Source organism: Rousettus aegyptiacus, unplaced genomic scaffold, assembly GCF_014176215.1.
Source record: "Rousettus aegyptiacus isolate mRouAeg1 unplaced genomic scaffold, mRouAeg1.p scaffold_m13_p_5, whole genome shotgun sequence".
Taxonomy (NCBI): Eukaryota; Metazoa; Chordata; class Mammalia; order Chiroptera; family Pteropodidae; genus Rousettus; species Rousettus aegyptiacus.
In genome coordinates this window covers 260,291-284,585 of record NW_023416308.1, presented here as the reverse complement: position 1 = coordinate 284,585, position 24,295 = coordinate 260,291, and the positions used below count along the sequence as shown (strand labels likewise).

The 24,295-nt window shown below is 55.1% G+C and overlaps 3 protein-coding genes and 1 long non-coding RNA gene across 8 annotated transcripts in view; 2 read left to right on the top strand and 2 right to left on the bottom strand.

Moving 5' to 3' along the window:
• Positions 1–5,407, bottom strand: part of POLE (DNA polymerase epsilon, catalytic subunit) — a 35,723-nt gene extending 30,316 nt beyond the window's left edge. Inside the window, exons 1-6 of one of the 2 annotated variants that reach the window (XM_016146002.2) lie at positions 5,277–5,407; positions 1,706–1,847; positions 1,249–1,329; positions 796–840; positions 550–642; positions 90–244 (exon numbers count right to left, since the gene is read on the bottom strand). In XM_016146002.2, coding sequence (XP_016001488.2) covers positions 90–244; positions 550–642; positions 796–840; positions 1,249–1,329; positions 1,706–1,847; positions 5,277–5,338 — 578 coding nt within the window. In that variant the 5' untranslated portion in view covers positions 5,339–5,407. Of the gene's footprint in view, positions 1–89; positions 245–549; positions 643–795; positions 841–1,248; positions 1,330–1,705; positions 1,848–4,549; positions 4,757–5,276 lie in introns of those variants that run through there. The other variant, XM_036221776.1, reaches the window with a different exon arrangement.
• A 134-nt stretch (positions 5,408–5,541) lies between these two features.
• On the top strand, positions 5,542–13,255 carry PXMP2 (peroxisomal membrane protein 2). Its single transcript, XM_016146010.2, has 5 exons — positions 5,542–5,742; positions 7,326–7,439; positions 8,873–9,035; positions 11,648–11,767; positions 12,900–13,255. Exons 1-5 carry the CDS (start codon positions 5,576–5,578, stop codon positions 12,966–12,968), a joined length of 633 nt encoding a protein of 210 aa, XP_016001496.2. The 5' UTR covers positions 5,542–5,575; the 3' UTR covers positions 12,969–13,255.
• LOC118603010 lies at positions 7,586–15,434 on the bottom strand. 2 transcript variants are annotated; one of them, XR_004951098.1, is made up of 3 exons: positions 15,110–15,434; positions 13,027–13,098; positions 7,586–9,179 (listed from the first exon to the last, which is right to left on the bottom strand). It is a non-coding gene; the product is annotated as an uncharacterized LOC118603010 (long non-coding RNA). The 2 variants fall into 2 exon arrangements; XR_004951097.1 differs by lacking the exon at positions 7,586–9,179 and having other exon boundaries at positions 10,925–13,098.
• A 115-nt stretch (positions 15,435–15,549) lies between these two features.
• PGAM5 (PGAM family member 5, mitochondrial serine/threonine protein phosphatase) lies at positions 15,550–23,027 on the top strand. 3 transcript variants are annotated; one of them, XM_016146007.2, is made up of 7 exons: positions 15,550–15,775; positions 18,019–18,197; positions 19,327–19,452; positions 19,541–19,629; positions 19,747–19,880; positions 19,994–20,086; positions 22,225–23,027. In XM_016146007.2, the coding sequence occupies exons 1-7, from the start codon at positions 15,585–15,587 to the stop codon at positions 22,373–22,375; spliced, it is 963 nt and encodes a 320-aa protein (XP_016001493.2). In that variant the 5' UTR covers positions 15,550–15,584; the 3' UTR covers positions 22,376–23,027. The 3 variants fall into 3 exon arrangements, with proteins under 3 accessions (XP_016001493.2, XP_016001494.1, XP_016001495.1); XM_016146008.2 differs by lacking the exon at positions 19,994–20,086; XM_016146009.2 differs by lacking the exon at positions 19,994–20,086 and having other exon boundaries at positions 15,561–15,775; positions 19,750–19,880.
• Positions 23,028–24,295: the final 1,268 nt, after the last annotated feature.

Here is a 24,295-nt window from a genome sequence, read left to right as displayed (position 1 = left end):
ACCCTCCTAGCCATCGCATCAGCTTCGGAAGAGTGGGAAACAGTCCTGGCGGACTGACCAGCTGCTCCGCTTACGAGAACGAAGCTGACCTGGAGAGCATGGCCGTGTAGGCGTCTCTGGCGTGGCTCTGCTCCCGGTTCTTCCTCACAGCGGGGGAGATCTCCTTCCTCACTCTGACGAGGTCCTCCACGGTGTTGAAGGACAGTTTGACATAATTCCGCTTCAAGCCCACCAGGTGATTTGGCTACGGATGAAGAGATTGTTGTAAGTTCAAGAGAAAAAGGACTTTACTGGGGAGAGAAAATACAGGCAGAACGACTCAAAGGTAAATGTATTTGTCAGAATGGCAACTCCAAAGCTCCTTGTCCAACCCTATGTGGCATTGCTATGCCACTAGAGTTCATGGAAGAGGACATCCAGACAGCCGTCGAGGCCCCATCATCTGCACTGTCCCCCCACCCATAGGTGCTGACCTTGGCCTCCTCCCATCTCGCTCCCAGCAGAGTGGACCTAGCTTTATATACCCTGGAAGGCACAGGTGACACTCACCAAGTCCAGATCTTCTTTGGGGACAGTCTCTACTTTAGCAATTTTGCCCTGAAACTTCTTGGACAGAAAAGATGAAACTTCTCGCTCACAGCCCTAAATCAGGAAAATAGTGAAAGGGCTTTCCATTAGTAAAATAGATTTCCTTCCTTGCCTGCTTCTCTGTCCTCTTCATTTCCAGTTCTGACACCGCCCACAGAACGAGAAGGCACAGGTTGCCTGAACTGATTCTATGAACCACAGACTTACCTTTCTGGTTGCAATGTAGAAATATGGCTTGTAGGGCAAGGCAACCTGCAAGGTTCACCAACCCATTCAGGGCGATGGGAAAAAGAAAGAGAGAATGGTGAAAACAGGCAGTCTGCTGTCGTAGCCAGGAGCAACTCAGATGCAGTGCACTCTTGATTTAGACGTCTCACGAGACAGAGCAACAGGAGATGAGGGCCCACACACGCTGCAGGGACCAGGCTGAGACACCACACTGCTCGTCTTTCAGTCTTCCCGAGCCAGCTTCTAAGACATCTAAGTGGTGACCCATGTGGCCCTGAGGGCCCACGTTCCCGATGGTCTTCACGAAGCTGCACACTAGCAGCGTCCCAAGCCGCTCCACACAGCTGCAGAGCTAACAAACACTCGCCACTTGGGGCCCAGCTCTGCCTCGTCACTGCGTGGGGTTTAGCTTCTTGGGGTTCAGGGGTTTACCTTAAATCTGCTCCCGTCGTCTTGAATAAAGTAGTAATCCACCGCACTGATGAGGCGTTTATCTTCATCTAAAACCTCAGTCTACAAGAGAATCAGCCACCGTGGCTCTACACAGTCCAAGAGCCCCTCTCTTTCTCCTCCCCGCTGCAGCCCCACCTACGAGGACCCCGAAACAACAGCCTCCAAGCAGGGATGTCTCTCAATTTCTCCCTCAGCCTCAAAAGCTTTAGTCTGATGGATGATAGGGATGTCCCTCCCCTTAGTCTTCCCAGGGGCCTCTTTATGGCCCAGTGATGTTAAGGAACAACGTAGCAGAGCTACAAGCAAGCTCGTCTTCCCCTGTACCATCTGGACAACAGGTTCCTGCACCTGGTGTCACCCACTCTTCAGACAACGGCTATGCCACCACAGGGGTGCAGAGGAGGTCCTGAGGGGGAAGAAAAGACCAGGTGCTTACGGGGTGCATGTTGATGAGCCAGCCCGTCTTCTCACCAGGCTCCTTGAGCCTCTCAAAACCGAACCGCAAATCCATTTTATCCGTCCACTGACTGCGCTCCAGGCGCTTGAGTGCGGAGGCAGAGGAAGAGGGGCCATCATCCCTGAGCGAAAGGGGGAAACCCAGTCCTCACTGGACATGACGCTCTCTACTGCCACAACCCTCGGTCCACCCACTGTAAGCAGTCCGGGTGTGACACGGTAGATGCATCCCTGAAAAGCCTCACGTTTAGCAAAACAGCTCATTAAAATACAGGACTGGGGCAGGACTCTCCCCCACAGCTGCTCATCTCTGTAACCAGAACACTAATAAAGACAACGATCATGTCTGGACCCGGACGTTGCTCTCATGGGGAATTAAAAATGCACAAAGCCCATCACTGCATTGCTGGGCATTTATCTCTCAAAAGGAAAATGCCCATTCACACAAAAACCTGTATGTGTACGTTTATAGCAGTTTTATTCATTGTAGCCAGAAAGTGAAAACAATCGGATATTCCTCATCAGGGGATTGGCTAACCTGTATTGTAGCCATTCCATGGAGTACTAGTCATCAATACAAAGGAACAGAGTTATTGATACATGCATCTCAAGGAAATTATGAGGAGTGAAAAAAGCCAACCCTCCAAAATACACACTTTATGATTCCAATTACATAGCATCCTTGAGATAACAAAATCAGATGGTGAACAGGTGTGGCTGCTATGGAAGGTATGGGGGAGGGAGTCACGGAGCTGTGGCTATACAAAGACAGCAGGAGGGATTCTTGAGGCAGAATTGTCCAATGTCCTGACTGTGGTAGTTAATGTTATAGAACAGAGAACTAAATAAACACACATAAACGAGTGTTATGCATTGTATCAATGTCAATTTCCTGGTTGTGACATTGTCCTCTAATTATGTAAGATGTTACTACTGAGGGAAACTAAGTTAAGATGTATGGGATCTTTCTTCCAACTGCATGGGAATCTACAATTATCTCAAAAGTTGTTTGTTTTTTTAATATTTAGAACACGAGTTCCCAAAATAATGAGCTTGCTTCTTGGTAAAAAGAAATTAACAATGTACTATACGAGATTTTCATGCATAAGACACAATGAATGTAAAAGCACTTTGAGAATTACACAGTTGGCAGCGCCATGCAATGTTTTTTTTTTTTTTAAAAAAAGGAATTTGACAACTAAGTTGGACCAGATTCTAGTTCTGCCAAAAACAAGCAGTGATGATTAAATCACATGATGCATATGATGTGCACACAGGGTTCTTTGTATACAGTGGGTGCTCAATTAATAGTATCTGTGATATTAATTAAAGATCAATAGAAATGTAAGGCAATATCTACTTTTTGTTGTCTAAAAGGTAAAATTCTGTAATGTCAGTTATTTGAAAGAAATGAATGAACTATTCATCTGTTCTCAGCCATGTAATTTGAGTTGGAAAAATATTCACTGATCACTCTGTAGGTACTACGTGGTGCCAGGCCTGTGTAAATTATGCACAGTAGTGCATGACCACTGAGGTGGCCACAGGGCATGTGGGAAGGTACATTTCACGTGAGTGAGTAGGAAAGTAAAACAAGAATGTTTGCAGTATGTTGGGCTGCGCGGTTCAGCCTCAGCATATGAGTGTTTAGAGATGGTAGGGATCCAAGCTAAGCCATTTTCTCCTTTACCTGGTTTATAAACATCAAACTTTCTATGCAGCAAAGTCATTAATCATGTTTTTATAGAGATCTTGTTTTAATGCAAAAATAAGAAAGTAGAGGTGCTGAGCACGGGAAAAGTGTAGCCTGCCACCCAAGATTTGTGTAGGACCGGGGTACACCTCTCTGGGGAGGGAGACCCTGGTGCTCATAGGATATTTTCTTCATGTGAACTTTTCTTAAAATAGAGCTGACAGGGCACATATCTATGCAACACTCCAGCTTTTTCCCTTCCTTTCCTATCATTCTCCTCTATTCCAATCCTTTTGCCTAGGGTAGAATGCAAATAAACCAACATCATTGCCACATTTCACTGGCATCATTCTCCTGTTTACCAAATGCATATGAGCTAACTGGAGTTACACCTGTTGAACTGGAGAAACACCTGTTGAGACAGAACATACTATACTTTTAAAATGTAAGATATCTTCTCAGATGCATGGGTCTAGAAGTCAGTACAACCATATATGGCTAACAATGGGGACCACCAAGACTATCTAAAGCTGTTCTGATTGCAGAGCTTAGATTCATCCCAAATTGTTCACAATCTTTAACTCCATAGGTATGATCCCATCTAGATTGACCAGAATATTACAATTTAGCAATCTTAAAACGGTACAATTCTTGTTTATTAGTATTCCAACTTTTAAAAATCGCTAGTTTCTTTTTTAAACCACAGTTCGAGATTCTGATTCCTGAATATTTTTATCAAGAAAGCCTATTTATTTGCTAAGACAAGTATATATCTCCACTGCCTCAAAGATGTACAGCTAACAATCAATATCCCATGCTTGTCTAAATGTAAATAAATGAGCTACTCTGTAAAGCAAAGAGCAGAGAAAATATGTTGATGCCCCTCCAGCGTGTTGCTGGCAAGCAGAGGAGATCAGTGGGGATGGTGAACACAGTCCCGGTGCAGAAACGACTGGATTCCCACCACCTGTAGATACACGGGGCCTCGTCCTCGCTAGACTGCTCTCCTGGGCAGTGATTCCCTAAGACTGCTCAGGTGTCTCCCGAAGAACAGGGCAATGTGGGTCGTTTCACAGTAACCCAGGTCCCTCCCCAACTACTCATGGATATTCATTCCTTCCCTTCCGGCACCTCTCATTTCCCGGGATCTGATTCTAGCTCCTTGCTACATGTTTCCAGGTTTGTACTGTTTAAGCCACTGAGTGGTAATTTATTGGATTCCGCGGATTAGAAAACTGCTCGCTTTGGACCACGTCTCCTTCCAAAACTTTTCTCTGAGCTGCGTCATCTCGCTTTTTATCTCGATAGTACAAAGTCTGAAAAACGGAGACAGTAGGAAGCAGACACTACCGTTTACTGACGGCTCAGCGCAGGCCGCCGAAGAGCGCGGCCGTCGGCGGGCCCAGCGCCCAGCGCCCCGCCCGCACTGCCCCGGGCGCGCTCCGCGGGGCTGCGCTGGGGGCCCCGAGCGGACGCGCCTCAGCTGCTCGGGCCGGCGCCGCGGGGGGCGCGGGCGGCCGCTCCTTCGCCGGCGGCAGCTGCCCCCACCCGCCGCGAGGGCGGCGCCACGCGGGCCGCGCCGCCCCGTCCCTCGCCGCCCCGGGCTCCACGGCGGGCGCGCACCCCGCCCCGGACCCGCCGCGTGGCCGCCCTCCAGCAGCGGCGAGCGGCGTGGGGCGCGCGTGCTGCCCGCACGGCGCGGGGACGCGGGGGGCAGCAGCGCGCGACCCAGCGCCCCCCGAGGTGCCTGGGGGAGGGGGTGACGCTGCCCTCCCGGCCCCCTCCGCCCCCCGCGGAGCGCGGCTTCTCAGGAGAGGCCCGGGCCCGCCGCCCGCCCGCGGACCGGGGCGCCCCTCACCGGCTGGCCTCGCCGTCCGCGCCGGGCTCCGGGAGCCGCCGCCCGCTGTTCCTCAGCACCATCGCGCCGCCTCAGCCTCTCCGAGAAATTTGGCGCGCTCCACCAACTCTCGCGAGACCCGGAAGCGCCCCGCCGCCCAATCAGGAGGCTCGCCGCGCCGCACCCCGCCGCGCTCCAATCGCCGCCAGCGCCCGAGGGGCGGCGGCCCGTTAGGGACTCGCGGAAAAGTGCGCTGAGGCGCGCAGCGCGCACCGCGGGGTCCGTTCCGGGAGGCGCTGCGGGAGGCGGCGGGGCGGGAAATGTCTGGCTGTCCCCGCGCAGGCCGACCTGAGGCGGGCAAGGCGATGGCGCCGGCGGTGTCGAAGCTGCGCGCCGAGGCCGGGCTCGGGGCGCTGCCGCGGCGGGCGCTCGCCGGGTACCTGCGCCTCCTGCAGCTTTACCCAGTGCTCACCAAGGCGGCCACCAGGTCGGCGCGGAGCGGACGGGACCGGGCGGGGGGCGGCCCGGCGCGGGGACGGCGGGTGGACCCAGCTGCACAGACGCCTCCGACTGGGGGTTTTGTGTGAAAGGCGGAGCCCGCGGCTGACAGCGACCTCCGGAGCTCAGCACGCGCGGCTTCGTGCTTTCGGCTCCGAACCGTGAATCTCAGCGGAGCCAGACTACAGGGGAGCACAAAATCCAGGAGGGCTTCGTCCGCGCGGGGAGCGGGGCCCGGGCTGGGGGCAGTCTCACCAGCCCCGCCCCGTACTCCTTGTTAATCCCTGCATTTGTTCTGAGAACTAGACGGGGGAGCCTAGAACGGCCCCGGAAGGCGGAGCAGGTGGAAGGTGTTCGGATTTGTTTTCTTAGCTTTGCATTTGGGAGAAGCCGACAAAGCACCGTGGGTGCTGATGGTTAGCTCCGCCCTTTGATCTGGAACACAACTTTTTATGAGACATCTCTTTCATTACTTTTAGTTAACTAATTTTATGTTTGTTCACTTTATTAATTCAGCCTTTCATAAGTAGGCACAGCGTGCTTCCCGTGTGCTGGGCATCAGCAGTGATGAAGATAGGTGCCCCTCATGGGGCTTGCATTCTAGTGAAGAACTAGACAGGAAGCAGGTAAATATATAACACAGATAAAGTGGTCAGGGAACTTATCTGAGGAGGTGACAGGTGAACAGAGGCCCGAATGAAGGGAGGGCGCAGGCCAAGCAAAGAAGGGAAGCAAAAGCTCCAGCAGAGGGTATAGCAGTGCAAAGGTCCTGAGGGAGGAGCAAGCTAATGATGGGGGAGTGGAACGGTCTTTGTCCCTGAGAACACGAACAGTGAGCAAGAGAGAGGATAAGAAAGAAGTAGCCAAGGATCAGGTCGATGTCTGTATTGCCCACAATAAGAATTTTTGATTTTTTTAGCTCTGAGAGGAGAGAAGGCAGTTGTATACCAAGGCACGAGTGACTGGGCCTGTCTTCATCTTTTTACTGGAAATTTTATTGTGATAATTGTAGATTCAGATGTGGCTGTAAGAAATAATACAGGGAGATGTTCACTTGCCCAGTGTTCCCCATTGGGAACATTTTATGAAACTAATTCAATATCATGCCCAGGACACTGGCGTGGATACAGCCCGCAGATCGTATTTCCCCTGCTTTTCTTGTACCCATGTACATGTGTGTGTGTGTGTGTGTGTGTTTAGTTCTGTACAGTTTTATCACATGTATGGGTTTGTGTATCCAACGCCACAGGGTAATTTTCATCGTGAGGACCCCTCCTGGTGCCCCTTCATCACACATTCCTCCCCCCACACATGATAACCTTTTGCAAAGTTATATCGCCATTGGGATACAGACATTCGTACAGTCCACCAGTTGGAGATCTTTTCGTGCGTGCGTGCGTGCGTGCAGTTCTGCTGTCTCCATCCTTTGATGCAAGGACCTTATCCTGCAGCTGCTTTCATAAGGATTCGTCTCCCCATCCCCTGCATGGTTTCAGAGCAGCCATACTAATTGCGTACAGGGACAGATGCCTGCTGGTTGCTTCTGTTTTCTTATTACCTCTCTGTCCACAGTGGCATTTTATCTGCACTTGGGAACTTCCTGGCCCAGATGATTAAGAAGTGGAAGAAAGAAAAGTGCTCTCAAAAGCTAGATGTCGGTGGCCCTCTCAGATATGCCATTTATGGGTGAGTTTCATGGAGGGGCTGGTTTACCCACTAGCTAAGTGCAGCAAAGCTAGGGTATAGAGATCAAGCTTCTGGAATAATCTAATTAGAAAAAAATTTTAAAGCACTGAAGTAATCATGGGAAAAAATGAGAACAGTGGATAATGTTAATTTTACTTATTTTATAGTTTTGTATGGTTTTTATTTTTAGTTGTGTGGGTGGGAGTGGCCCTCTTCATTGGGCTGAGAGAACTGAGGGCAGGTAACTCACCTGAACCTAAAGTCAGACTTTAAGACTCAGAGATCCTGAAAGTGGAAAACAGGCTCACATATGCCCAGGTGCTTTCATAGCATAAATGTCCAGAAAAGAAATGCCTATGTGTCCAGCTACTGAACCACTTTTTGAATTGCAAAAGCACAGAGATTCAGAAGTTTTACCAGTTAAGTCTGCCAAGTTCTATGGCCAACAATAGTGTTTGTATAGGTGCGTTATTTTGAAGTCTTTTGCCACAAGAGTGATTTTTTTCCAATTCGAAATTCAAATTCACAAGTATCATTTTGTACTTGTAAGCATTATTAACGTCACAGCTTATCCGTAATGCACGTAAAGCTGAACCCCCCCCCTCCCCGAGAAGGGTACTCTCTGAATCACGGGGGGGCCCTATGCAATCAGTTTTCCACCCTCAGGACTTCTGTCTCCTCGCACTGAGAACCCTGGCCTTGGCCACTTAGCGTTCCACAGCAGGTGGCAAAGAACAGTGGGACGACTGTTCCAAGACTCAGCGTCGGAGGGGGAAGACGCCTGGGTCCCTGCCCAGCTTTTTGTTTCTGAATTTTATGGAGCTGCTGGTCTGTCGTCCCAGTAGGTGTGGTGGCCGGGCTCTGTTCTTGGCACACTTTGGAATGCAGAGCAGCAACGCGGAGTATCCGGCACCAGGTGCCACACTCCGCCCTTGCTGATCCCTGAGAACAGGTGACGAAAAGCTCTAACCAGGGACACGTCCATTTCTTTACTGCTGAGCACCTTCTGAGCCAGGCCCTGTTCCAGGCACTGCAGACCAGCAGTGAGCAGGACGCCCTGACGTCTGCCTTCTGGGGGCGAAGAGAGGGTGCTCTGTGACTAAACAAATGAGATCGTGCCCAGCAGTGAGAGACGCCCTGGAGCAAATGAAACTGTGCCTGGGGCAGGGTGAGAGAGACAGCGGTGGGGTCAGTACTGAGAATGATCAGGAAGGGCCTCCGAGCCGGCAGTGCTGATGGGGATCCAAGGCGGGATCGGGTCTGCTCTGTCAGCGGCAAAAGGAACGCTTGAACCGGATCAAGGAAAGCGTACTTTCTAGAAGGACCGCAGGCCTGCGTGGTCAGTGCTGAGGGACCGTGGCGAGGCAGGTTTGGGACCTGGGGTTTGGGGGCCTAGACCCAGGAGGGCAGCCCGGCTCACCCCGCGGGCCCAGGTTCTTCTTCACAGGGCCGCTGAGTCACTACTTCTACCTCCTCATGGAGCGCTGGATCCCTCCTGAGGTGCCCCTGGCGGCCGTCAAGAGGCTGCTCCTGGAGCGCCTGCTCTTTGCACCCGCCTTCCTGTGCTTGTTCTTCGTGGTCATGAACTTCCTGGAGGTTGGTCTCTGCTATAGCACCTGGGACAGCTTTCGGCTTGGCACAGGGATCCTTAACCTGGCATCCGTGGGTGGCATTCATTCAGAGGGTCTGTGAACTTGTCGCAGCACTCAAATGGAAGTTTCACATTTTCCTTGATGAAGGCTGAAAGAAAACCAGTATTAGCAGTGCCTGCTGGTCCCAGCAGACATCACACAGATGCCCCCCAATGTCGCTTATGCTCCTCGCTCCGTACACGTGCCATTAGGTCTTGTCCCTGAGCCTGTTAAAAAAGAAGCACATATACTAGGCTGTCATAAGATTGTTTTCCCTACATTTTGACAGGTGTATTTCCATGTAATTGGTTCCTTTGCAGTCCTTTGTATTTTATTTTACACATTACAAAACATTCCGAGAGTGGGGTCCAGGGACCTCACCAGACTTCAGGAGATGTTCGTGGCCCAGAGTTTCAGGCCGCAGTGGCATTGCAGAAGGCTGAGCTACCTCTGGGCCTGGATGTCTTGAGTGCCCTGAAAAGCACAGACTTAACACGGAGCCTGCTGCACGAGAGTGGCGCTCTCAGCGCCCGACCCCGGTCCCTCCCGTTTGCTGGCACCTTCAGCCCTTCCCACCCGCTCTCCCAGTCTGCCCTGCAAGTGGTTTGTTTCAACCAATCACAGGAGGTGAAAGCCACTCACTCAGGTTTTATTCTGAAACGACACCTGGAGTTTTCAGTTTTTATTACTAAAGGGAATACCCCTCACCCCTCGCTGTCTAAAATGACCCTGGGAACAAGTAGGAAAGATGTTTAAACTTAACTAATTGCTAACAAGTCACCTGTAGTGCACAGTGTTTGCAGAGTCCTTAGGAAATCCGAGCTGGGGGAAGCTAAGGGTGTCCACATCAGAAGTGCGGGCGCCAGGCAGTTCCTCTGTTTCCTTCCAAATGTGAAGGGAATATGTTCTCACTAAAAACACAAATCCCGCACGTTTATGTCTGGTGCCCAACACGTAAGTGACATGTGTAGGACCACACAATCACACGCGCAGGTGTGGCTGCAGCATTTTTGGGTCATCGACATCACGTTGCAAACCACAGCATTTCACCACACGCTGGTCCCTCCTGTGCAAGGATTCCTAGTCGGTTAATTCCTGGAATTGTCCCAAAAGGCTGTCCTCGCTCGACTGTGCAGTGGCACACAGTAACAGCTGCTGACATACATCGAGCAACTGCCTTGTCCCAAGCGCTGTGTCTAGTGCTTCTCGGCACTTTAGGCTCGCGGCTACCCCATCTCACAGCTGAGGGAGCTGAGGCCCGCGGGGCACGTAACTGGCTTATCACGGTCCCTGTAAACCTGCGAGTCCTTGACTCCGGCGCTTAGCCCTGTGGGCTTGTCCCCATGTGGGGTTCGTTTCACCACGCTCTTGACAACCATGATTGTATTTTTCTTTTAAGTGGTTTGGTATCTGATTAGTGAAAATTATTTTATATGTATTTATGAAGCCAAACACCTTTTATATGCTTACCAGTACTGCTTCCGCAAACTTTGCTTATTTAGAGTGCCAGCTTTTTGTCCTACTGATTTGTATATTTGTGTATATTAAGGATATCAATCCTTTGTCAAATACAGGTTGTAAACCTCTTCCCCATTTTTTAGGTGTTTGCCTTCTAACTTCATATAAAGTTAAAACATTTGTATAATGTAAATAAGTTATATAAGTTTATAGTATCTTTCTCGACACAGGAGTTTTTAAAAAAACCCACGTAATCCCTCGTGGGCTTCTTAAAGGAAGGTGTTGGAAACGTCCTCCTACACTTTCTTCTACTCTTATGATTTTATGTTGTACATTTTGACAAACCCAAAGATAACAGAAATATTCTCCTACACTTTCTTCTAGTATTCTTATAGCTTTTTTTTTTATAGTGGGAAATATACTTTTGTCTTGGTGTTTTCCACTTAAATAGAAAATTGTCTCATTGTTGAGCAATCCCTGTTATTTTGAAACATTAACTCAGCATATTTCTCGTTTCCATATGTACAGGCCATCATCAGGACTCTGTTCTTTTGATGGATTCTATTCACTTCCAGTGTTTTTTTTTTTTTAGACTTTTGATTACCAAATTTTATAGTATTTTTTAAATTTGTAGCAAGAGAGGCCTTCCCTCGTTACTCCTTTTCAATGTGGCTATTATGTATTTATCCTTCCTGATGACATTTAGAATCAATTTATTGGGGTCCATTTAAAAAAAAAAAAAACTGACAAGTTTCGATTGGAAACGCATCAACTTTGGAGATTATTTTGGGAAGAATTGACAGTTGGTCCATAAGTAGCAGTTCTGGTGCCCAGGCCAGCGAGCAGCATTCGCCACACCGTCAGGTCAGCTGCGTAAGGGACGCCGAGGCTCGTGGACAGGCGTCGCCCGCAGTGTGAGCGGCGTTCACTGTTCACATGGTTTTGCAGCTCCGTGTAGCCGCGCCGCTGAGCGCACGCGTGTGCTGGCTCCACGTCAACGGTACAAAACCCACAGTTGTGAAGCCCCCGGGTGCGTGAGGGTTCGGCCCCCGATCTTCGGTGCCGCGATCCCAGGCGAGCGCGGTGGGGACCGGTCACCCCGCGTGTTCCCCGCTCCAGGGCAAGGCCGCCGGCGCCGGCGCCGCCACGGTGAGGAGCCGGTTCTGGCCGGCGCTGCAGATGAACTGGCGCGTCTGGACCCCGGTGCAGTTCATTAACGTCAACTACGTCCCTTTACAGGTGAGCCAGGGGACGTCGGCATCCGCCGGCCTTTCTTCCCCGCTCTGCACCCCCCCACCCCGCACCCCCCGCGACAATCCGAGTTTGCTCGAGTCCGCGTGTCCCCCAGGTCCCGGACGCCACCGCGGAGGGGCCCCGGAGCGCGAGTCGCCCGTGCGCTCGGCCCGCACACGTGCACCGAGAGCCGGGGCGGGGACAGCGCAGAGCGGCCTCGCCTCGGTGGCGGCAGAGCCACCCCTGCGCGCGCGGCCCCGCCGGAGCAGGCACAGCGGCGGGTGCACGAGTGCGGGGCGCCGAGCCCGCGCACCGCACGGCGGACAGCCCCGCCCGACGGCACGGGCGCAGGGCAGACCGGTGCGGCGCGGGAGCTGACTGGGGGACAGCGCCAGCAAGGCTGACGACCCTGTCACCTGTCCCTCATGTGAGGGCCTGGGGGAGGGGAGAAAGCAGGGTGGTGGTTCTTCCAGGGAGTGCGACCGGGGACAGGAAGTTAAGGAAACTAGGGCCATGGGCCGGTCAGGAACACAGAGGAGGAAATGACCTGAGGACACGGGTTTGTGGTTGTCAGGGAGGCTGGAAAATTGAATCTTTTCAAGTAAGAGCAGAATGCCGTGCCTGGATTTCTATTTGAGGGCCTTGCAGGTGAGCGCTTACGGGGTTTGTCCAACAGATGTTTATCGAACACCTACTGTATGCCCCAGTGCTGAAGACTCGGATTCAGTGAGTAATGCAATGGCGTAGACTGCTATGCCATGGGGCTTATGTGCCAGGAAGACTGGTGACAAGGTACCTCCGGCGGACTTTGTTTATCAGATCTCTGAAGCAGGGCACGGGGCAGTGACAGGTTAGAGTGAAGCAGACGATGGGGGCATCGGAGGGGCTGGGCGAAGTTAGCCGCGTGACGGCCAGGCCCAGGGTGAGAGAGGCTGAGCCAGGAACCCGTGTTCAGTGAAGGCAAATAAGGGACAGTTACTGTGTCCTCCCTGCTGGCCTGCCAGCCTCGTTAGGCAGGAACTCCGTCCCCCTCAGCCCGCTCTGCTGGGGGCCTAGCCACGTGCTCTGCACAAAGCAAAGGTGGCTGGACCGACCGTCGGAGCCTCACACTTACTTTGGCCTGTGTTCTCTTTGGCAGTTCCGGGTGCTTTTTGCCAGCCTGGTGGCTCTGTTCTGGCACACGTACCTGGCCTCCCTGGGGAAGTGAGGATGGCCTAGAGGGAACGTCTCCCGCTCTACTGACCTGCATCTGGGGGAATGCTCACCTGCTCAGGGGACAGGCAGAAACAGCCCAGTCAGGACTTTATCTGACTCCAGATCATGTGATTCAAAATGCCCTAAAATGAAGGATGGAGAAATAGAAATCTAATTCAGAATCTTGTGCTGAATTCAGGTGGTGCTGCCCTAGAAACGAAATACAGTAATGATGATTTTACTTGTCACCGCGATCGGATTAGGGTCACAATAAAGTAGCTTTTTCAGTGGTGATTTTAATTTCTCAGAATGAGTGCTGTGGCTTTGGAAGAAATGCCTGGTCAGACGGCTGCCTTCACATTTTTTTTTTTTTAATTTGTGGTAAACTATACCGCTGCTTAGCTACCTGGCACCGCAGGAAGAGTCCTCTAGACCAGGACTATGCCCTGAGGTTGAGAGGCCGATGATAAATACCTGCCGACTGTGAGCCGACTTTCCCTTGCTGCCCTATTAGCCCTTTCTTGCCCTATCCTCACCCTTAGAACATTCCCGATAGTGCCCCATCTTTGTTTCACGGGTATCGCCTCCCTTGGGATCTTAATCACATGTTATCTGAAATTTTCTATGTTGTTTCTATTTAACCAGAGCTCGCTTCTTCTGTTCGCTTTGATCTTTGTTTTTCCCAATCAGGATTTTCTCAAATGTCTGTTGATCCATGATTGTGCATCAATGTTGAAGTCAAAGCCACTTGGACATCACTTGTCAAATGGCACTTTCACCATGGGCTGACCAAGCAGGGACCAGGTTTTTTGGGGGACTACCTGTCCTCAACAGCTGAGGCCCTTTCCCTTGGGCTGGCCATTTTCTCCAGGGGGACCTTTTAGTTTCCCACCTGGGGACAGGGATAGTGGTTGTGGTGGAACATGTTATAAGCCTAGTGGCCAACATTCTTGTGGCAAATTGGAAGAAAGGGGTTAGAGGTCCTGCTATTAGCATGTGACCTTCACATGATCTCGGTATCACTGCATCCCTGTCTCAGCTGCCTGGTATTCTAAAACCCAGTCCTGCTGGTTCAGTTCCTCTGGAATGAAGCTTCTCTAGCCTTCTGCCGTGACGGAGGTGAAGAATTCATTTGAACATACAGGTGATAGAAGGGATGTAGAGGGCGACCTCACAGATTTTCAGTCAGTCCTTCTGTTTAGCCCCACCTGCCCTCCTGTCGTCAGAGGTGAGGCTAATGCCTATAATTCCGCAGACTCCGAGACTCACTAGACTGAATGAGCTTGCTTCTCGGCTGCCCTCTGTACAGGCAACTGGTGTTCCATCTTCCCAGATCGATAAAGATCTGACTTCTAGCTTCCAAAATTTTGTCAACTGATCTCACTGTTTCTTGTGGACTCAAGTATGTCCTTATGTATTTGTCTTTTTTTTTTCTTTTTAAATCTTTTTACTACTGTTTTAGTAAGCAACCTTCTAGAAGGATACGTAAATGTACAGGCTCAAGACACCATGTTTAAAAGAAGAGATCCAGTCACTTCTAGGGACTAGATACATTTTCCAAAATTCAGAGTGGTTTTTAAAACGTAAAGCAAATCATGTCACTTCCTAACTTCAAAACCCACAGACATGATCCAGCAATTCCACTTCTGGGTATATACCCCAAAGAAGTGAGAGCAAGGACTTGAAGATAGATTTGCATACTCATGTCCATAGCATTATTCACAATAGCCAAGAGGTGGAAGCAGCAACCTGTGTCCATCCAAGGATGAATGATGAACAAATGGTGGTATCCTTGCAGTGGAAGGGACCTGACACAGGAGCAGTGCAGATGGGCTTCGAGGACATGATGCTCAGTGAAATAAGCCAGCCACAGCAGGGTAATACTGTAGGATTCACTCACATGAGCTCCCTAGAATAGTCGGCCTTAGAGAGTCAGATGTAGGGAGGTCGTACTTAAGGGGGACAGTTTCAGTTTGGGAAGATGGAACATAATGGCGGTGGGTGGTGACAGCTGCACAACAGTGTGAACGTACTTAATGCCACTGAACTGTGCACCTAAAATTGGTTAAGACAGTAAACTTTCTGTTACGTGCACTTTATTACAGTAAGAACAAAACAGCCAACAACCCCAGGGAGGGTGCGCGGTCCACTTACATTACGGTCCCTAGTTCTCTCCGGCCGTCTCTCCCGCGTCCCCTCTGCTCCCCGCTCCCTCCGGGACCTGCTGGGCGCCAGGCCAGCTCGTCCGCCGGCCCAGCCTCCGCGATGCGGCCACCCCGCCCCAGGGCGCCTGGTGGGGCTCGGAGGCTCCCGTCGCGCCCTCAGGGCGGCCCCGCGGGGGTGGCGCCGGCGTGAGCACTCGGTGCTCCACGGCAGGAGCGACCGCCCGGCCCTTCTGCAGAGAGCCGAGGGAAGGGGCTCACCGCCGCCGCTCGCTACGCCACTTCGCCTCCGTGCGCCCACGCCTGCGGTCGGGCGCCCGCCGGGGCCGCTGCCCCCAAGAAGGCGGGACTTCCGCCCCGCGCGCCTGCCGGCCGGAAGCGGACGCCAGGAAGCGTGTCCCTCGCGGCGCGCCGTCCGCGCCCATGAGCGCTTGCGCGGGAGGCGCGGGAGGCGCGCAGGGCTCAGCATGGCGTTCCGGCAGGCGCTGCAGCTGGCCGCCTGCGGCCTGGCCGGGGGCTCGGCCGCCGTGCTCTTCTCGGCCGTGGCGGTGGGGAAGCCCCGCGCGGGCGGGGACGCGGAGCCGCGCGTGGTCGAGCCGCCGGCGTGGGCGGGGGCCGCGCGCCCCGGGCCCGGCGTCTGGGACCCCAACTGGGACAGGTGCGGGGCCGGCGGGTGGCGTTGGAGCGCACCGGGACGGCCGGACGGTGGGGGTCCCCCCGGCCCCTTGCCGATGCGGTCGGTTCCGCACGGGGCAGGCGCGCGTGCCGCGGGCTCTCGGGTCCTGCCGCGACGCGCGGCGACCCTCCCCGTGCGAGCCCCGACTCCCTCGTCTGTCCCAGACGGTAGTTTTGAGGAAGGAGTACAGGGACGCCCGGACCGTGGTCAGATGGACCGAAGTGGTCTCTTTCAGTTCTAGACTCCTTTCTGTGCCGTCCTGGTTTCCCTTTCGCTACCTCTGAGCCCTCGAATTGGATGATGGCGACTTGATCCAACCCCTCTGTGTCTAACAGCCGAGGGGAAGAGGTGCGTGCGTGCCCGGGGAGCGATGGCCGGTCCTTAAAGGGCCACTGTGCAGGGAAGATGCGCAAGGACATGACTAGCAGGCGTCTTCAGTGGGAATGTGGGCCTCCTGGGGCCTTGGGGTCGGTACCTGGCCACTAGCCTCGTGTCCTCTTTGAGCACTTCCAATGTGTGGCTCCTGTGATGGGAAACGATTTTTAGTCTTATTTAAATGCGAATAAAAATATAAAACCAAAGCAGGGCAGATTTTAAAAATACAGTTTATGTGCCGATACTATTTTTGATACAGTGGATTAAATAAAGTGAGTTGTTGAAATTTCACCCTTTTCTTTCTACTTTTTACATGTGCCTCCTTGGAAATTTGAAATGACTTAGGTTGCTGGTGCTCCATTCCCATTGGTTGGTGCTGCTGTGGCCTCGCTGGTGGCTGTGGGTCGTTTACCCATTCCAGCTCCAGTTTGATACTTTGCTGAGTGAGGGGCACAGAACTAATATTTAGTGCTAGCCTAGTTGTATCAGGAACTAAATAGGTACTTTTTAAACCTTTACTTTTTAAAAAAATGTTATTTTTGACTTTTTTAGATTAATAGACTGCAATTTTCCACACCTAATTTCCTCTATTAACATCTTACACTAGTATGTTTGTCACAATCAGTTGAGCCAGTACTGATACAGTGTTATTAACTTTATTGAGATTTTCTTGTTTTTTACCTTTTTGTCTCTTTCAGGATCCCACATGACAGTCCTCACGTCCCTTAGGGTCCTTCTGTCTGTGACAGTCTTTCAGACTTCTCTTATTTTGATGACCTTGACAGCTTCGAGGAGTGCAGAGATTTTGTAGAATATCTCTCAATTGGGATTCATCTGCCTCATTATACTCTTTTTTAAACATGAGTACAATCTTCTGAATTTCTTAGGCCTTTTTAAGGAAACAGGTTCACTCTGAGAGTAAAGTCTAGATTTACGGAAGGGCAGACGTTCCATGTGGAAAAGTTCCAAATCCCTAGCTTCTTCTGGGGAGCCTCATCCGTCCTGGCTTCCTGTCTGTAGCCCGCAGATGGACCCTCTGGCGCAGCCCCCGGGCTCCTGCCTGCCTGGTCGTACTGCGCGCTGCCCCGGTCGGCATGGCCAAAGCAGAGCCCCCGAACCACCACTGCTTATTCCTCCAAAAACTTAGCCCCCCAGTCTCAGCTGACTGCATTTTTCCTCAGCTCTGCCAGTGTCACAGATGTTTATTTTTTGTCACCTTCAGTTCTGGGAGCCACCAGACATGCCTGACTTCAACGTCGTTTCTCAGCAGCTTTGCCGATGCTGTTCCTGCCCCTTCCATCAGCTCCTCAGCATTCCAGAGCACCATCCAGTGCTTCCCATGAAAATGGGAGCATTTTCTTCCTCGCCGTCCAGTGTGGTCATGGACATCCCGTGTGCTGCTGGCGCTGGGAATGCTTAGTATGACTGGGGAAACTGGAGTTTTCATTTCATTTTCATTGTTTTGAATTTAAGTGGCCACGTGGCTGCTGCCGTTGGACAGCGCAGTGTCCCCATTAGAGCGGTGGTTCCGGCGGCCCGCCCACGGCTACCCCTTCTGGGTGCGGTTTCCTCCGTCCCTGGTCACCCTGCCGTCACTATCAGTCTCCTCACTGAAACATGAGTCGCACAAGGGCTTGGCTTATCTGTTCTGTTCACCGTTTAGTCGCCTATGTCAGACCTGGCCCTCAGCTCTGGAAGGTGCGCTGGGCTGGCCTGAGGTGGGAGCAGGAAGCAGACCGCTGAGGGCATTGGCTCGTCCCCTGTGCTTTCCCAAGACAGACCATCTTGTCAGAAATAAGGGGACGTGAAGAGAGGCCACAAGGACATACTGTCTCATATTTCAACATTAGGCGAGAACCACTGTCCCTGGTCAACGTGCGGAAGAGGAGCCTGGAGTCTGGAGATGACGACCTCCCGAACAGGATGGACCACTACAAAGCCAAGGCCACGCGACACATCTTCCTCATCAGGCACTCACAGTACCACGTGGACGCGTCCCTGGAGAAGGACCGCACTCTGACGCCCCTGGGTACGTGGCGGGGGCTCACCCCGACTGACCCCCGAGGCCGGTCTCCATGAAGGTGCCACGGGTGCTAGGCCTCCCGGGACCTGTGGCAGGGATTCTCGGCCCAGATGCCAGTGTTGCCGTATCAGTAATTGTCAGCCTCTGCCTCCGCAAGGGCTTTGAAAACATTCCCAACTTTAAAAAATAGCACAGGCGGACCTCGGAGAGATGGCGCCGTCGGCTCAGCCACGGGCCGGGCTGTGAAGCCCGTCGCAGCCTTGCCGCTGGGGGAGGGGCGTGCCTCCGGTCTGTAGGCAAGCCAGCATTTGCGAAGGGTCTATGAGGCGCGGTAAAGCCCCTGTCCCCAAGGGTCTTGTCACAGGGTCCCGGTGGCCTGTGGCCTGCTTTGCCCTGTCGCGTTCCTGCCGAGGCCTGTCATTCTGCGGAGCCACCGCACAGTCCCTCCGTGAGGACAGAGGGGCTGGGCGCCGGCAGGCAAGGGTCCCTCTCCGTGGCCGCTCGCCATGGGCGCTGGACGTGCCCTTCCGCCCTGGTCCCCGCCTGTGGGCAGGTGCGTCCCCATGGCAGCTTCTGGGGAAAGTCTGGGCTGACGCATGCACATCAGGAGTCCAGCCAGGATGGTGGCCAGCGGCCTGCTCTGCAGCCCACGGTGGCCCTCCCGCGGCCCGGGGCAGGCGCGCTCGTGGAGGTGAAGTTCTTTTCAGCCGAGCCCTAGGATGTTTTGAGGAAAAGCCTTCAGTCTGCCCAGTCCATACGCAGTGGCGCTGAGGCCCTGGGTCTTCGCGTTGACACCTGCAGTGGTCGATCCCACAGCCAGCAGATTAGCTGGGGTGAGGGGAAGACTCAGTTTTGGGCCAGGCTGAGGCGAAGTGTGAGCGCCCGTAGCAAGTGGGGGCCCCAGACCTCAGCACCCGTGGCCCTGCTCCTCGTCGGCGTGTTCCCGGTGGGGTGGAAGGCGACCGGTTATCTCGCAGAGGTGCCTGTTGAAGGCCTGACGCCCCCTGCTGCTCTAATGTTAGGCCCAGACCCCCGGAGGGCCTGCCCATCTTGTCCCCAGATCCTCTGGTATAGGTATTTGTGCAGTGAACAAGGGGGAGTCAAGGGACACATTCTCTGTTGTGTCACCTTCAAGGTCGTGAGCAGGCCGAGCTGACTGGTCTCCGACTTGCAAGCCTGGGGTTGAAGTTTAATAAAATTGTGCATTCCTCCATGACTCGTGCGGTGGAAACCACCGACATCATCAGTAAACACCTGCCAGGTGAGTGCGGGCAACCCCAGGCCCCCCAGCAGCAGGCGGGGTTGCGAGTGGCTTCGGCAGGGGCACCTGAGTCGCCGCTTCTCCGCAGGTGTCTCCACGGTCAGCACAGACCTGCTGAGGGAAGGCGCCCCCATCGAGCCCGACCCGCCTGTGTCGCACTGGAAGCCGGAGGCTGTGGTAAAGTGCCCGCAGCAGCGGTCTCCTGCCCCCGCCCCCACCCGCGCCCCCGCCCCGGCCCCCCGGCCCCCCGGCCCCGCAGCCGCCTCCTGCTCAGGCGCCTCGCTCTGCCCCCAGCAGTATTACGAGGACGGGGCCCGGATCGAGGCGGCCTTCCGCAGTTACATCCACCGGGCGGACACCAAGCAGCAGGAGGACAGTTACGAGATCTTCATCTGCCACGCCAACGTCATCCGCTACATCGTGTGCCGGTGAGGGGTCTCACGGGCGCCATTACCCCCCCATGGCCTGGACACCTCCCACGGGGCCTGGTGGCTTCTCTGGTAGAACGTCTCATGGCCACGTGTTTTTGGTGGGTTAACAGAGCTGCCACCTGCTCATCCCAGCACGGGTGTGAAAGATGTGAAGGTGGTCGCTTGGCGAGGGCGCCTCCCCCCACAGTGTCGTTGTCCCCTGGGTGAGCAGACGGCGCACGTCCCGTCACCTTGGGCTTGCACCGTTGGCTTCTAACGCCCGTGGTGGGTGCGGCTGCGAGGGCCGCGTGCTGCCGTCTCCGCGCCGTCCCCTTCCTGACCGGTCCTTCTGTGACGGCCGACTTCCCGTCGTCACTGTCTGGTGACGGCCTCAGGTCTTTGTTTTGGCTGTGGCTCACAGTCCGCCTCGTTAGTCATTCTGCCGCCCCAGCACTGGCCGTTGGAACTCCTGTCCCCACTTCCCACTCCACAGTCCCAGGGATGCCGGCCGTCACCCGCAGCCACGCCTCACAGGCTCTGCGAGTGGGAGGCCGGCTGGGCGCTGTGCATTCGCAGCATCCAGAACGCTCCCCACTCGGATGGAAAGGGCTCGTCGGGTGTGTCGGGGGCCGAGGTTGGGGGCCCTCCTCTCGTGAGACACAGCACAGCGGCTGCCGAGGGCCTCTGCTCACTGTGCTTGGCCGTTGGGGGCCACCGCCCCTCAGATGTCACATTCGTGGCTGTCGGGGGTGGGGGGTGTTGGGGAGGTGCCCCTGCCAGGATAGCAGCAGCTGTGCGAGGGCACGGTGCCAGGAGCCTGGGTCCTCAGGTCACGCGGGGCACCCAGCCAGGCGCGCTGCTGGGAAGGAGGGGGACAGTGGACACTTGTCACAGTCCCCCTCGCAAGTGCCTCGGGAGGCCGCCGCTCAGCTCCTGTGCTCGGCACGCGCATTTCCCGGGGGGCCAGCCTGTGAGCGGCCGAGGTCCCTGCGCGCAGTGTGGACGGGACCATTCCACGTCCCGGGACAGGGCTGGCCTCAGCAGTCAGGTGACGGCGCTCCAGAAAGAATCGGGGGCTGGGGCTAGGGGTTGGGTGTTACAAACGAAGGGCTACGAGGAGCCCAGGTGTCCTCATTGTGATGCGGGGACACCATCCTGGCCAACTCGACAGTGCTCGGGTGTGGAGGGGGTCCTCTGAGGTGGCCCGCGTCACGGTGGCTGACGCCGCTCGTCCACGCGAGCTCTGGGCTCTTAGCCGTGACGCCTAACGGCGTTCTTCAGAGCACGAGGTCGGTGCGGGGCCGTGGCTGCTCCGCGCTGCCCGCCCCGGGCCGGGACCAGGAGTGTGACCGCTGCCTGGGGCTGCCCGCCGGGCCTGGTCACGCTAGAGGGGACTGTGCCCCTGGGACCAGGAGTGTGACCGCTGCCCTGGGCTGCCCGCTGGGCCTGGTCACGCTAGAGGGGACTGTGCCCCTGGGACCAGAAGTGTGACCGCTGCCCGGGGCTGCCCGCCGGGCCTGGTCACGCTAGCGGGGACTGTGCCCCTGGGACCAGGCGTGTGACCGCTGCCCGGGGCTGCCCGCCGGGCCTGGTCACGCTAGCGGGGACTGTGCCCCTGGGACCAGGCGTGTGACCGCTGCCCGGGGCTGCCCGCCGGGCCTGGTCACGCTAGAGGGGACTGTGCCCCTGGGACCAGGAGTGTGACCGCTGCCCTGGGCTGCCCGCCGGGCCTGGTCACGCTAGAGGGGACTGTGCCCCTGGGACCAGAAGTGTGACCGCTGCCCTGGGCTGCCCGCCGGGCCTGGTCACGCTAGAGGGGACTGTGCCCCTGGGACCAGGCGTGTGACCGCTGCCCGGGGCTGCCCGCCGGGCCTGGTCACGCTAGAGGGGACTGTGCCCCTGGGACCAGGAGTGTGACCGCTGCCCTGGGCTGCCCGCCGGGCCTGGTCACGCTAGAGGGGACTGTGCCCCTGGGACCAGGCGTGTGACCGCTGCCCGGGGCTGCCCGCCGGGCCTGGTCACGCTAGAGGGGACTGTGCCCCTGGGACCAGGAGTGTGACCGCTGCCCCGGGCTGCCCGCCGGGCCTGGTCACGCTAGGGGGGACTGTGCCCCTGTGGGGAGCCAGCGCGTCCGGCGCGTGGGCAGGTCGTCGTCGTGCCGACCTCGCCCCACAGGTGCGTCGCCACTGCCCCTCATGCCACTACTGGGTTGGCGTCGCCCTGACAAACCCTGTGCTTGGAAATGGCAGGGCGGGGTGGGGGGCTGCCTGCCCAAGGGCGGTCCCAGCTCCACAAAGCACCCCGAGGCCTTTGGGCGGCGGCTGTCAGGCCCGCCATGGTCACACTGCCCTCTCCCGACCAGGGCGCTGCAGTTCCCTCCGGAAGGCTGGCTCCGCCTCTCCCTCAACAACGGCAGCATCACGCACCTGGTGGTCAGGCCGGACGGCCGCGTGGCACTCAGGGCCCTCGGGGACACGGGCTTCATGCCTCCTGACAAAATTTCCCGCTCCTGAGGCCACTGTGAGGCCAGCGCCTGGCTCTGCCGCGGGAGCCGGGAATGCGGGCCACGTCCCCTGCAGGCGGCGCTGCGGACGCTGTTTCTCCAGGACGAGGCTGCAGAGCGGGAGCACCTGCCACACGGCGCGTCCTCCTCCTCCTGCCCCGCTGCCCGGGCCGCCGAGGGCGTCGGGACGGCCCGGCGCGTCCACCCAGCTTCTCCACTTCGTGCGTTCTTCTCGTGAGGCCGTCTCGTCACGTACAGGTTAAAGGCTTTCCTCATCTGGGTTCTCCTTCTGAAAACCAGTTCCTCACTCCGGAGTTGCGCACCCCTGACGCTGTGGCATCTGAACTTACCTGTCCTCAAGGCCTCTGTGGACGTGGGCTCCCAGGCAGGTGGCGGGGGCGGGGGAGAGGGCCCTGTTTAGAATACCCAGCTGACGGCTGAATCTTCGTTTGCCTCTAGCTGTTAATCTTTTATGCTTATGGATGAAAACATTTATGTGACACATCCATCACAAGTATTCTGTTCATTTACCAAAACCTACGATTTCTGTGAAGTGGTTATGGACATTTTCTGCTGTGATCAGTGCAACTGAGATATTTGATCCATTTCTGTTAACTTGGAAATAACTACAAAATAAAGTTTTATTTTACTGGTTTTTCAAAGTTCTAATTGTGAATGTTTTAAAGAAAACAGGAAGCCTGTACAGCATGACAAACGGCAGCCCCGAACCGGCGGGGAACAGTTTCGGCAGAAAGTGCTTTTCTGCAGTGTTTTGTGTACCCAGGGCTGATGGCTTAGCCAGAGAGCTGCCACCAGGGGCCTCGGACAGTGAGCTTGATAGAAAGATGGTTTTCTAGAAGCAGCAACTGTGCACCACGTCCTAATAGTTTTGAAACCATGGAAGTGCGGTGGCAGCCACGTGCGGCCGGGAAGTGAAGGGCCACGTGGCCCCACATCCGAGCCCTGGACCCCGGACCTCCTGGGCCTGCAGTGGAGGCGGTGGGTCCCCTCCCCGTCCCCTCGGGCCTGCCCACTCAGACCCGCCTTCCTGGCCGCACTTCAGCCCTTCACACTGGAACTTTGTGACGGGCACCACTTCAGGAACCAGAAAGGAGCCCAGTGACGTGACGGGAACTATGGCACAAGGTCACTAAGAAATTTTGATGTGTAGTTAACAACATCCTAAGTTTGGCCAAAGCGAAACGGCCAGTGGGCACCCGCGTGACGTGAGGACGCTGAGCGGGCACTGGCGGGAACCGCAGCTCCTGCTACGCTGCCGTCTGTTCCAAGACACTGATCTTCAGAGACGGCGGAGAAAGGGGCCCGAGTGCAGCCTGGAAGCTAGAGAAGCGTACGGGGACCTGGGGACAGATGCGAATGTCAGTGCGACACGGAAGGAGCGTGTGCCTCGCGCAGCCCAGGGAGCAGGCTGGCCCAGGAAGTCGGGACAGCGACCCACCTGCCTGAAACCACACCTGGGAGGCAGCTGCCGCACGGCCCGCCACTTCCTCTGGAAGCGGAAGACGTTTTAGGAGCATCTAGGACCACTAAGGACCTGTCCGTGGTCTCTGCCACGCGCGGCAGACACTCGCCTCGCACCACCCGCCTCCCCCGCCGCACAGCAGCTCACAGTGCGCCTCTTTCGAGCTGAAGAAATGACACACCAGCTGTTAACTGCCCATTTCAAAGGGCGGTTATGAAATTTATGCCATTTTAACTGAAGCCAGAAAGTTTTTCACAACTGTTCGGAATGAAAGGCGCCCGAAACAGCACATGAACCACTGTTTCACCAAGACACTGCTGAAGCTTTTACTAAAAAGGACATTTTGCCTGGTCAAAGGTGAGAGGTCTTTCTGGAATCTTAGGATTATCCACATGGTTTTTAAAATAATTCATTAATTGGTTTAAAAAAAAAATCACTGCAGGACAC